We start from the raw sequence: 13,406 nt of genomic DNA on the forward strand, positions 1-13,406 counted from the left end.
GAGTGTTGTTGGAGCTGCACTCATCCAGGCAAGTGGGGAGTATCCCATCACACTCCTGACTTGTGCCTTGCAGATGGTGCAAAGGCATTGGGGAGTTAGGAGGTGAATTATTCGCTGTAGTGTTCCTAGCCTCTGACCTGTTCCTATGGCTACTGCTACAAGGTTCTGAGGAAGGATCACTGGACCCGAAATGTTAACTCTGATTTCTCTCCACAGATGCTGCCAGACTTGTTGAGCTTTTCCAGCAATTTCTGTTTTTGTTTCTGATTTACGGCATGTGCAGTTGTGTTTTGGTTTTTATTGTGATAGGGATATTTCTCTGGGATTTAGCCTCTGTTACACGTGATATTGGGAAACAGATTGAAACTTTCTGTATTAAGATTGTTTTTTTTTGAATGTATAACTTTTATTATATAATAAACATGCGTTCTGTTGTTTAAAAAAAAGTCTGCAGCCTCATGAATGTTTTTGCTACTAACCACCATGGTAACCAATTACAAAAGTTAAATATATGATCTATCATGCTAGGTTTTATTTTGACATCTGCCTTGTCGGAGTCATACAACATGGAAACAGATTCTTCAGTCCAACTTGTTCACACTGACAGTGTTCCCAAACTAAACTAGTCCCACCTGCCTGCTCCTGGCCCATATCCCTCAACGTTGCCTATTCATGTACTTATCCAAATGTCTTTTGAACATTGTAACTGTACCTGTATCAACCAATTCCTCTGGAAGTTCATTCCACTCACGAGCCACTCTGTGTAAAAAGAGTTGCTTCTCATGTCCTTTTTTAAACTTTCTCCTCTCACCTTAAACATATGCCCCCTACTTTTGAACTCTCTCACCTGAGGGAAAAGACCTTTGCTAGTCATCTTATCTATGTCCCCTGATGATTTTATAAACCCCAATAAGATCACCCCTCAACCTCTTGTGCTCTAGTGAAAAATGACTCAATGACTATTTTTATAACTCAAACCCTCCATTCCCAATAGCATCCTGGTAAATCTTTTCTGAACCCTCTCCAATTTAATAATATTCTTCCTAGAGCAGGGTGACCAAACTGCACACAGCACTCTAGAAGAGTCCTCACCATTGTCCTGTACAACCTCAACATTTTGTCCCAACTCCCATACTGAATGGTCTGAGCAATGAAGGCAAGTGTGTTAAACACTTTTTTTACCATCTGTCTATCTGTAATGCAAATTTCAAAGAATTATGTACCTGAACCCCTAGGTGTCTCTGTTCTACAAGACTACCCAGGGCTGTACTTTTAATTGTATAAGTCCTGCCCTGTTGTTTGTTTTACCGAAATGCAATACCTCACATTTATCCATCACAACTGTTAAAAATAAATAAATAAACATTTAAAAATAAAGGTAGCCATTGCTCCACTTTCAATTTATTTAGTGTACAGAAACAAATTATATTGCAATGTGCTGAAAATTTTTTAATTGGACTTGGTCAGAAGATTGGCTTTATGGATCTTGAGCCCATGTCTGTGGTTCATTTTCCCACATAATTGAAGAACTACTAGATTAACCATTAATGTTGTCACAATTCTGTTCTGCTGCTAGATGATTTTGGAGTAGAGACAGCAGAGGAAGCCACAGAACCTTCAGAGCCAGACATCAATGAACTCTGCAAGGATATGTTTACCAAAATGTCTCTCTACCTGCAAGGAGAACTCACAGGTGAGTTTGCTATTATTGATTGTGGAGCCAAATAAGTTCAGTAATGGGAGCAACAGCACATCTTTTCTGGTACTACCATCATAGCTTCCAGTAGCCTGAGAGGAAGTATTAGGCAGAAGTTCTGGCTTGATTCATTGTGACACCAGACTTTTAACTGCACTCTGAAATAGCCAAGCAAGCCACTCAGTTTAAATGCAATTGAGAATGGCCTTGCCAGCAGCACCCACGTATCCTGAAAGAATAAGCAAGTAATGAAGCGATGCTATAGTTGGTAATATGAACAGTGAGCTCAAATAGGCTGTAGGTACAAATGGGAACGAATTTTATACCTTCCTGATTTATGTGGTACAGTTTGAAGTTGGCCAGTGCTTATATCCCTTTTTATTAAGCATCTGTAACCTTGTAACTCTTCCTGACTTAAATAGACTGACAACTGACTTATACATTACGTACAGAATTCACCACTGATTTATTGATGCTTCTTAACCTTAATCTGCCATAGCTACCTGTGAAGATTACAAACTGTTGGAGAACATGAACAAACTGACTGGCCTTAAATACCTAGAGATGAAGGAAATTGCTCTTAATATTAACCGCAACCTCAAAGATCTCAATCAGAAATGTGAGTATTTTAGTATTTCATTTTTCAACAGAATAGTTAAGTGCCTGTATAGTTGCTCATTGGTGAATTGGTGCTTGATTATAAAGTTCAATTGCTAACCCCGTTTGGCCCCAAGCTCTGGTTTCTTTGTTTTCAGTCAGCCTTGTGATAAGTATCATTCATAAGAAGTGTGGAACTTCTTTCCTAACAGCATTATGGGTATCCCTGTGCCACAAGGACTGCAGTGGTTCAAAAAGGCAACTCAACGCCACCTCTTTAAGGGCAGTTAGGAAAGGGCAATAAGTGCTTGCACTGTCGGTGAAGCCCGTGACCCCTGAATGATCAGGGTAAAAAAAATGTGGAGGCTAATTATTGTGAGCTCTCTAGATTAAGAGCTGCTTGATGCCTCATCTTGCTGTCATGTCCAAATAATATTGAGGTTTATTAACATCTAGGATTGACTGTATCTCTTCAAATGCAGTTGATGCCAGTGGCATCATTTGGACAGATGGGGTAATATAGGGGTCTTCATGCTCAAAGTAACTTCTAAGATGAGGTACCCAATTGCCAATCTGAACATTGAATTTCTTTGCCTGTGAATTAATTAGTGCTTTAGGTAATGGTGGAACTTGTATAGATCCATTGAAGGTAGAACATGCACACCTTGTGATATGCCTTGCCAGTAACGTGCATAGTAGTGGCCAAATAAGCAAACGGGATAGAATGAGATACTGGCAGGGGTACTGCGCATGCATGTTTTGCATACATACCCTGAAAATACTCAGTTTATCAGCAGACGATCTTATAAAATTATTGTAACTTCATTGTCTTGGAGATTAGTTTTAGGTAGAATTGGATAATTATATTTGATATTAATGGTTTCCAAATAAAATTATAACCAATTTCCTAATTTTGTTTTGCAATAAATGGTTTATTTTCTTTAACTTGTAGTTGTCTAAAGACAAGTCCAATCCTGAATGCCTCTAAGGTGGTGGTCAGCCATGTCATTTGACTGCGTCTGCATGCCTTGCTCTGTCTAAATATCCTATCATCTGTATGTCCTTGTATGTTATGATCCACCTATTTGCAAAACAAAACTTTTCACTGTACTTGGGTACATATGACAACACTAAATCAAATCAAATCAATGCAGTCTGTCTGGTGTAGGTACTCCTTCAGTGCTGTTGGGAATGGAGTTCTTGGATGTTTAGCAACAACAAAGAAGGAGCTGTCGTGACTTGTTCCTGTGCATCTGCTGCCCTTGTACTACTTGATGGTAGAGGTTACAGTTTTGGAAGGTACTGTCAAAGGAGCCTTGTTGAGTTGCTACAGTGCAACCACTGTGTTTTGGCAGTGAAGGATAAAATAAAAATTTATTGTCGTGTACTTTTACGTTTAAAAAAAAAAAACAGAACAGTTCTATAAGTTGCCTCACCACAGCACTGACATCAATGACAGAGGTCATACGTAATAAAAAAAGAAGTAACATTAAAACAAAGTTCAGAACAGTTCAGTTAACAGCACCTGTTCTCGGAGAAAGCTGATTAAGGAACAATGGAATACCCTGAAGATGCAGCCAGGATGAGACTGTGTGCTACTGTGGCCTGTTTGGTTCTGAACTTGCATGCTGATTGAGCGGGACTCACCCAGGGAAGTACAGAGTATTTTATACACTTCTGCCTAGTGACTTGTAGATTGTAGCTAGGCTTTGGAGTGTGAGGATACATACATTTGCTGCAGTATTCCCAACCTCTGTAACCTACATCTGTAGTAAGAAAACGTGGAATGTCCAGTTAAGTTTCTGATGGAAGGTAATACTGTTGAATTTCATGTGGAGTTAATTCGGTTCTCTCTTGTTGAAAATGGCTGTTTTCTGGCTGCTATGTGGCAAGGAATATCGATACTACATGTTAGCCCAAGTTGAATGTTGTCACATGGCCCAGGTCTTCCTGCACACAAGCACAGATTGCTTCATTACCTGAAGAGTTGGAAATGGGTCAGAACAGTGGCTATCATCAATGAACATCCCCACATCTGGTCTTTATATTGATTATATAGAGGGAAAATTATTGAAACAACCAGAGATTACTGGGTCTGCATGACTGCTGTGAGGAACTCATGCAATAATGTCCAAGAGCTGAGATGATGGGTCCCTCAGTAAGCACAACCAACTCTTTTCTTGTGTGCTAGGTATGGCTCCAACCACTGTGCATTTTATCTCCTGATTCCCAGTGACTTCAGTTTTATTTTGACTCCTTAATGCTTGGTCAAAGACAGCCGCTCTGGCCTCGCATCAGCTTGTCCCAATTGGTAATATTCTCACTACCCAGATTAAAATATCAGACGAGCTCTGATCCAGGTCCATGTTTAGACTGATTCTGACCTGCAGTACTAATGGACATAGTACAGAAGGAGATGGTTGTGTTGTGATGTCGACACTGGTCTAGTAATCTGGGCTAAAACTCAACGAGCGTTGGTTCAATTTCCATTGCACAAGCTATCTTAATTTCAATTCAGTTAATTAATCTTCATTTGAAAGCTCGTCACTGTAATGATTGTGAAACTATCACTTTCATTTTAATAAATGCCCACCTGGTTCATTGATATTCTTTAGGGAAGGAAATCTGCCATTCTCACCTGGGATGGTCTAAATGTGACTCTGGACCTACAGCAATATAGTTGACTCTTAACTGCCTAATAATGTGTATAGTTCAAGGGCAATTAGGGATGGCTAGCACATACCATCCTTGCCGACATACACACGAGGGGAAGAAAAGAGTGTGTAAATGATTTGCTCAAATGAGCAAATCCATATGATGGTGTTAAGAGACAAAAGGTATAATGGTTAATAAACTATTGAGTTCTGATCATTCCTCATAAACCAGTGTGACATTTAGCTTTCATAAGACCAAATGCAAGAGCCATATAATGCATTGATCACATAACATCACCTTGTTCGAATGATAGGATTCTTCCCCCAAACTTTAGCATAATAATTTCTAACCTTCGAAGTAGGCTGTTTGGAAAACAGTGAGTCTAGGGTTTGGAAGCCTCGGTTTTGTTGTCTACCCACTCCAAATGTCAATGAACTTGAAGCCTGAGAATTAGGACCAGGTAGTTCAGCCCCTTGAGCCTGCCCTGTCATGGCAGATCTCGTCTCGGCCTCAACTTTACTTTCCTGCCGCTGTCCCGTAACCCTTTAGTTCATTACTAACTGAAAATATGTCCATCTTGTCCTTAAATTTACAAAATGTCTCGGCATTCACTGTACTCCGAGGTATGAATTAGCTTTATTGTCGCGTGTACTCAAATGAGGACAGTGAAAAGTTTATAGTCGCTGCATTACAGCACCATCTTAGGCACAAAGGTACAGATTCCTAAGATCAAATTCTTAGGAAACAAAAAAAATTAGAGAAGTAAAGAAATAAATAGTTCAGCATTATAGGTAGTGAAATCCACAAATTCTTGACCCTTTGAGAGAAGTAATTTCTTCTCATCTGTTTTAAATCTACTACCCCTTATCCTAAAACTATGACCTCTCATTTTAGGTTGCCCTACGTGAGGAAACATCCTTTCTGTGTCTGCTTTCAGTCCCCTTCAGCATCTTGTATGCCTCAATTACATCTCCTCATTCTTCCAAACTCCAGAGAGTGTAGGTATAAATTGCACAGTCTCTCTTCATAAAACAGATATTCTCAGGAACGGTCTCAAAGCATGTGGTTGACCAATTAACACATCTCCTGTGGTTTCTGTTTTGCAGCGATGGTGTCAAAGAACTGTTGAAGGTCTTGGTGCTGGTGTTACCAGTTTTCAGTAAAGATGTTGAGCACAAATGGACGATTCTAATACAGGGATAGAGGGGTCGCTGGGGAAGGTTGTGTTCGGGATTCACAAGTCTGGCCCGTGCAGTGGATTTTCTTGTTACAGGCATTCTGTGCGACTATGCAAAAGCAGCAGGGCAAAGAAAACATTTGTGTGCCCCTTAAAGTAAAGCTATTTATAATGCAACGATTGGACACATTCTCATGCTTGAAGCAATCATATTTTCAACTTTTGCTGGTACCTTACCTGTCTTAACAAATTTCATTTGTGTTCTACATAAGTTTTCTGCAGATTTGAATCTTAATTTTTTAAAATGTGTTGAGGAATCCTGAGTGAGTGATTCAAACCTATACAGTGTTTATCTTTCAGATGCCAGTCTACAGCCATATCTTGATCAGATTAATCAAATAGAGGAACAAGTTGCAGCACTGGAACAAGCAGCCTATAGATTGGATGCATACTCCAAGAAGCTAGGTGGGAATTTATGCTCTTGTTTTAGAGTATTTACTACTGCAGGTTCCCATGTGTTACTCTAGAGAAAGAGTATTAAAATCAAAATGGTATATTTATTGGGATCATTGTTCTGAAAATGTATTTTGAGAGATCCATTCATCAATGCATGTAAAGATTAAAAATACTCTTAATCCTTGGGCTTGGATGGTCGCTAAATCTGAAGCTATGTCTTGGAGGTCTGTGCTGTGTGGTTTATGATCTGAGTTGACACTGAGGGTTGATAGATGAATGTGAAAGAAATAGCCTTTTTAGGGAGACATTGACAATCACGTGGTATTATTTGAAGCAGTGGTATAGACTTCTACTCTGTCCCAGTCACTGTTTGTCTTTTGTCAACACTCATCCAAAACACTAAACTGACTACTCCTTGAATTACGGTTTCTCTGTGTTCCTGTGACCAAAATAGCTGCTGACTTGTACATCAACATTAATTGTAGGATATGCTATGAGGTGATTCAACAGCGACATCTATATTCCTTTGGTTGATAAAACAAAATATAGGGTATATTCCAAGTTCTGTATTGAAAAATTTCATGTATCCTACCTTGGATATTGATGCTTCTTTTGGTAGTTGAATGTGGCTTTTGTATTCCTTGAACCTGATGTTCCACGTTATGTAGTCAGACCTAGCCAAGCTTCTGTCAGCAAACTAACAAAGATATTTGTGTAAACCCATATGACTGAAAAACCAGATCATTGTTGAGGTGTTTTCTGTGTAGTGATCTTCGTCTTGATGATTCTAACTGCATTCTTCCATTCTTATTACAGAAGCCAAGTTTAAGAAATTAGAGAAACGATGACTTTGACAGGTTTGAAGATGTCACAGATGATGTACGTTTATCTTTGGATGTATCACAAGACATTGGAGAAAGAACGGGAGAACTGATAAAACTTGTGGTCATGAAGAGATTATTGGTGGGTTCTTCAGTGACCAGTCTACAAAGATTGAACGGTGGCTGTGTTGTGACAGCCTTTTTCTTCCTCACCCCCACCACCGCTCCCCCCCCCCCACCCTCCAAAACTGACTGTACAGGGAAGTCGATGAACAAAGTAGAGGACTGCCACTTGAGGACAATAGGAAACCTTTACTGTGCAAACTGCTTAAGAATCCAGCTTCTTAAATTGATTTTTCACAATTTGGATGAATTGTTTCTCCACTGTGACTACTAGGGCAAAGCCACCTGGACTGTTCCCAACAAGAGCATAACAATAAGATAAGGGCCTGCAAGTCATTAATCAATCCTTTCTATGGGCAGAACTTCCAAATCGTATTCGGCGAAGGTTATAGCTAACAATGATCGTATTGGTAAATTAAGAAAAGTGCTTATTGAATAGCATATTAATTCTTAGTAAATGGGTTTACTTGTGATGGTTCATTAATTCTCACTTGAGAGACTTTGGTGAGAGATGCAATTTTTTTTAAAAAAGTGAACTTGATGTATATATAAAAATAGAAACTATGCATTGGCGTCAATGAAAACATTCAAAGATCATCTGCAAAAGTCCAAAATGCGGTTGGGTGTGAAGAGTAAAAATGATCTTTATTTTGTAAATATTTGCACAGCTTTGCACATCCTGTTCATGACTACCATTGGGTTAAATCTTCTGTATATAAACTCGGGGTCTGTACTGCTACAATTCTGACAGAGGCCTTATTATCTGCATTAACAGAACCTACCATGACATTGTGGAAATAATCGTTTTTGAGGTTGAGTTAAAAATTAGTGATTCTAAGATCAATGTCTTGAACTATATAAAACAAACTCTTTTTCTCTCTGTAAACTTGCTTTTCTAAATATTCAGTTACCCTGAGAAATGTTGGCACTTCCTTGTATTGATAATCGCTTTCGCTTCCTCTTCCTCCCTGTTTGCTGTTCTAATTTCTGGTATTGATGTTCTCCTACCTTGTCCTAGTACTGCAGCAGTTTCTGGCATTGTTTGGTAACTTGTTTCCTGGTTGACACTTACAAGTCATTGTCATTGCTAAACCCCGTTCCTTTTCAGATTCATGACGGTCGTACCTCCCTGCTGTCTGATCTGTGTCAGTGGTTCTATCAGTGAGCCTTTGCAGCCTTTTTGGGTCCTGCCTGAAATATAACCGCTATATGCTTTTATGTCCTTCCAGAGAGTAAGCTATCTCCATTTGTCACGGTTCATTTCTGTACAGGAATTCCACACGTTTGGATAGTTTGTTTAATCTGTCTGCTGCATTGGTGGTCAGTCCATGACAATGATGCACCCAAAGTGAAGAATTGACATTTGCTTAAGAGTCTAGTATGTAATCAGTTGTATAGTGAAACAGGCCATCTGATCTACAGTGACATTCATCCTCCACACTGATCTCCTCTCATATCTTTAACTCTTCAACATATCCTTCTGTTCTTTTCTGCTTACGTTTAACTAGCTTCTTGAAGAATTTTTTATAACATCCCCATCTAATTTATTAGTCTTGTCTTTCTGTCTCCCACTTAAGCTGTCATTGGTGCACAGAAGGAGCTCTCTCAGCGTACCTTATCAAATGCCTTCATAATGTTAAAAGCATCTCCTTGCATGATTCTTTCTTAGTAGCAGTCCCAGCCTGTGCAATTTTTCCGACCAGGTATAAACTTGGCTCAAGTAATATCCCAGTAAATCGTTCTGCCCTTTCTCCACTGCTCTAACCATTATCGCTGGCAATTCTGTTGGTTAAGGGTACAGTTTCACCTTTTGCTGCACAGTGCTGTGCTGTCATAACAGATCTGACTTTCGGTAGCCTGGATGTCTAACAGGACTTTTGTTTAACCTTGGGTGGTCACTATATGTACTGTCCATCTTTTGGCAATAGTGATTCCGAAGAATGGTCGTGAATTTGCTGCCTTTTGATCAATCTCGTACAATAGAATCTTGAGTGCTAATCTGTTTGAGAACATACTTGTCTCTTATTTTAGAAAATCTTTCTGTTTACCAGAAACTGAGAACAATAGTTGCAATTGTACTAAAATAAACAATAAACTTCTGAATTTGAAAATTAAACTTTTGGCTTTAAGAGCAGTGCGATTTAATGGAGGTCTTTGGTGCTGTATAAAGGTTGTAATCACACTTGCAACCTCGTTAATTGGAACTCTGAATCTGAATTTGACATAGTCTGCTTACTGTTGCACATGTTGCCCTGTGATGCATTGGTCCATGCTGTTTGTTTTTGCAAGGTTCCTTCGTTATCAATCTTGTCATGCCATGCATTAGCTGCAGGTAGGAGAGCCGTTCTTGGCTGACTCGGTACAGGTCTGTGCTTGCCACCTGGTCTCCACTTTCCTGTGTAACGGCAGAGGTCAACAGTAAAACAGTGCTGTCTGAACGAAATGTGTCCAATTTCTCCAAGCCTCACCTTATCAGACCCTGACCCTGTTACTGTTGTGGCCAGTTAACATCCCACGTGATATGTACATAATAGGTATAAAAGTCGCATGCTGAATGTCCAACCAAAGTAACAAGTAATCTAAGACTGTCCAAACTAGTTAAGGTAGAGAGATTATAACGATTTATCAAGGTGATGGTGTCAAAACAGGACATTAAGGAAGGTTTTACAGATACAGAACAGTGTGTTGGGGTCACATGTAGCACAACATGAACCCGAGATCACGGTTGAGGCCGTCTTCATGGGTATGGAACTTGGCTATCAGTCCCTGCTTGGCAATTTTGCGTTGTTGTGTATCTCAAAGTCTGCCTTGGAAGACACTTACCTGAAGGTTGGAGGCTGAATGTCCTTGACCGCTGATGTGTTCCCTGACTGTGATTGTTGCGCAGTGTCCATTCATCCGTTGCCGTTGTGCCTGCGTGATCTGCCAGTATACCATGTCTTGGGGTATCCTTGCCTGCAGTGTGTGAGATAAACAACATTGGCCGAGTCACAAGTGCCTGCCATAGGTGGTGTTACCACATGTGATAGTAGTGTCCATGGTCGATGACCTGACATGTCTTGCAGAGGTTGCTATGACAGGGTTATGTGGTGTTGTGGTCGATGTTGTCCTGAAGGCTTCCAGTTCCCAGTCGGGGAACTCTTCAACAGTCAAGGACATTCAGCCTCCGATCTTCAGGTAAGCGTCCTCCAAAGCAGATCTCTGTTAACTTCCCCAGTTCATTTAGTTTGTCTCCAGCAACACCTTATTTTTAATTTCTTGTAATTATCTCTCTGCCTCACTTAATTGGATTATAGGTCACCCCTTCGCTTGTTATTCAGCTGTTGACACTTTACTCTCACGGTCTAACACTCTTGGTCACTGTAGGAAATTATTATTTGACACTCTATTCATGCCATTTGTATGATCTTTTGATCTCTCTGCCTTTATGTCTGTGCCTATAAATTCTGAGTCTGTGTGCTGTTCTCTCTCACTGCGCCTGATGAGGGGGCTCTGCCCTGAAAGCTTGTGATTTCAAATAAACTTGGACTATAACCTGGTGTCATGTGATGTCTGACTTTGTCCACCCCAGTACAACGCTGGCACTTTGACATTATTTCTTTTCCTACCTAAATAACGTTAATGATACGTAGTTTGATTGTGGATTTGCACAGATGCTGCTGAAAGGTTTCTTGTGTTGATCATTCTGTGGTTTGGCTCATGCTGTGCCTTACAGATGTTTATAAAATGTTGGCCCATGGAATGCCAACATCTTTTACTGTGCCACCCATATGTTGCAATTGAAGGACCTGCATGGAACTTGCATTGTCGTGTCTTTTTGTAGCTTTATCAAAGTGGGTGTGTTCACAATGACTGTGTCAGCAAGAGTAGCTGATTAGTTGAGTTGTACCATCTGTGTATGTTGCTTCTGCATCTACAGCACAACAGTGCCCACATTGATACCAGGTTAGGATGATGAACTGCAACTGAAGAATTACCGGTATTTTCAGTAAGGTAGTGAATGCTGTCGTGCAGATTGCAAATCCTTTATCTGAGGAATCTATTTTCTTCAAACCGTGTAACTGATGATCCCACTGAAATTAGTGTCTTGGATCTGGTCATTGAAGAGAGAGGCACATCGAAAACAAATTTGTTTGTACTAAAAGGATTAAACTGATCAGAAGCTGTGGTTGATTTTCTAGCTGTTGATGCTCTGACAGAAGTGTGTTTATTTGAAGGAACCTGATGTGTGCAGTCTGGTGGTATGACTGGTTACTAGGCTGAGGGAATTCACAAGATAAATCCAGATGGAATTTGTAGAAAGAAACTATGGACCTCTGCCCATTGGACCAACAAGCAAATTTATTGTTGCATAACTTCAGGGTGTTTGTTTTTCCATCACAGATCAACTTTGTAAAATGAGCTCCACAGTTAATGGAGCCAATGTGATCGTCATGCATTTGCCCCCCTTTTTTGTTCCATGTCCTTTTGATTTAGTAATTATCTTCAATTTGATGTACTGCGAAGTTTAATTCCCTGTCTAGTTTACCACCTTGAATTTCTCTGCAGTCATTTCTGATGAAACTTAAGCAGCTCAGGCTGCTCCAGCCTTTGTGATCATCTGATGGTAGGCCTCAATCTTGTGTAGCTGGTCAGTAGATAGGTTTCGCTGTGTTTAGTTGTGTGCAGCTGCTTGAGTTTCTAAGAGACTGGGCCAGTTTTGGTTTTGACCGATACAGTATCGCAAGGTCTACTTGTGATGGTCTTGTTCATGATGTTCCTGAAGTTTGCATTAGCTGATACATAATCAACAGACAAATCCTACCACCATGATGGAGAGGATACAACAAATAAAATCAATTCATAGTGAAAATATTACTGTGGTTAGTATTTCACTAATTGGCATAACAGCCTGTTTTGTTGGGGTGGAATTAGAAGTTATACCATACCAACATGACTAAAGCTGTAGCTGTTTTGAAGAACAGTGAAATGTAAGTATAACCAAACAATCCTGATGAAGGCTGTAAACCTGAAACATTGACTTTCCTGCTCCTGTGATGCTGCCTGACCTGTTGTGTTCCTCCAGCTCCATGCTGTATCGACTCTGATTCCAGCATCTACAGTTCTTGCTATCTTCTCGCTACTCACATTGTGCTTTGCAAACTCTTGGAGATCCACTAGATGGTGTTCCAGTCAAACACTTAAGTACATTGAGTGGTTTTCTAACACAGGAAAAATTCATTAAATAGCCAGTAGGGTATGCTATAAGAGAATTTGAATTAGAAGATACTGCCAAGGATAATTCATTGATATGCCTGGATAAGGTTGAGGGACAGAAGTATTTTATTTCCTTGCCATCCCCTGTTTCCTTCAGCATGGCTGTAATTAACAATGATTTCATCTGTTCCATATTATAGTATTGGGAAGCTCTTCGATGTTCAGCATTTGTACTACACTCGTTTCCAGTACACCTTCTGGTGGACCTATTTAAAATCAAATCTTCTGTCGTATTCCACCTCCTCCTCTCTCTTCTGCACTGTGTGCTCCCCTGCCCCAGCCCAACTTTTCACCTTCTCACTTCCATTTCTTGTGATTCATTTCAGGATGCTTTCCTGAAATTTACACAAGTTCACCTTGGTTAGGGAGTGTCAAGGTAATGATAAAGGTGTGGGAAGGGCAAGGAGTGAGAAATGTTACTGTTGGATAATGGAAAACCTATCATTCCAGCCCATCCAGTTGTATACTTCACACATCCCCAATTTGCATGCATCTTGGTTAGATGGAGAACAGATACCTCCTATTTTATTTTGTCTGGAAAACATGCCTGTTTGTTTGGGCATTTCCAACAATGTTTTTTTTTATTGTGGCATCCTTATTTCAGGAAATAATTACCTTGTAAGTG

General features: G+C 40.0%; 2 protein-coding genes across 7 annotated transcripts in view; both read left to right on the plus strand.

Annotated features, from left to right (window-relative positions):
- Positions 1-9,641, plus strand: part of bloc1s2 (biogenesis of lysosomal organelles complex-1, subunit 2) — a 10,307-nt gene extending 666 nt beyond the window's left edge. Inside the window, exons 2-5 of the mRNA XM_020535837.2 lie at positions 1,577-1,693; positions 2,196-2,315; positions 6,486-6,590; positions 7,398-9,641. Coding sequence (XP_020391426.2) covers positions 1,577-1,693; positions 2,196-2,315; positions 6,486-6,590; positions 7,398-7,429 — 374 coding nt within the window. The 3' untranslated portion in view covers positions 7,430-9,641. The remainder of the gene's footprint in view (positions 1-1,576; positions 1,694-2,195; positions 2,316-6,485; positions 6,591-7,397) is intronic.
- Positions 7,430-13,406, plus strand: part of LOC109937233 (calcium-binding mitochondrial carrier protein SCaMC-1-A-like) — a 43,819-nt gene continuing 37,842 nt past the window's right edge. For all 6 annotated transcript variants that reach the window (XR_007265479.1, XR_007265477.1, XR_007265478.1 and 3 more), the window contains exon 1: positions 7,430-7,544. The gene's annotated coding sequence lies outside the window, so the exon portion shown is untranslated. The remainder of the gene's footprint in view (positions 7,545-13,406) is intronic.

Source organism: Rhincodon typus, chromosome 34, assembly GCF_021869965.1.
Source record: "Rhincodon typus isolate 14 chromosome 34, sRhiTyp1.1, whole genome shotgun sequence".
Lineage (NCBI taxonomy): Eukaryota > Metazoa > Chordata > Chondrichthyes > Orectolobiformes > Rhincodontidae > Rhincodon > Rhincodon typus.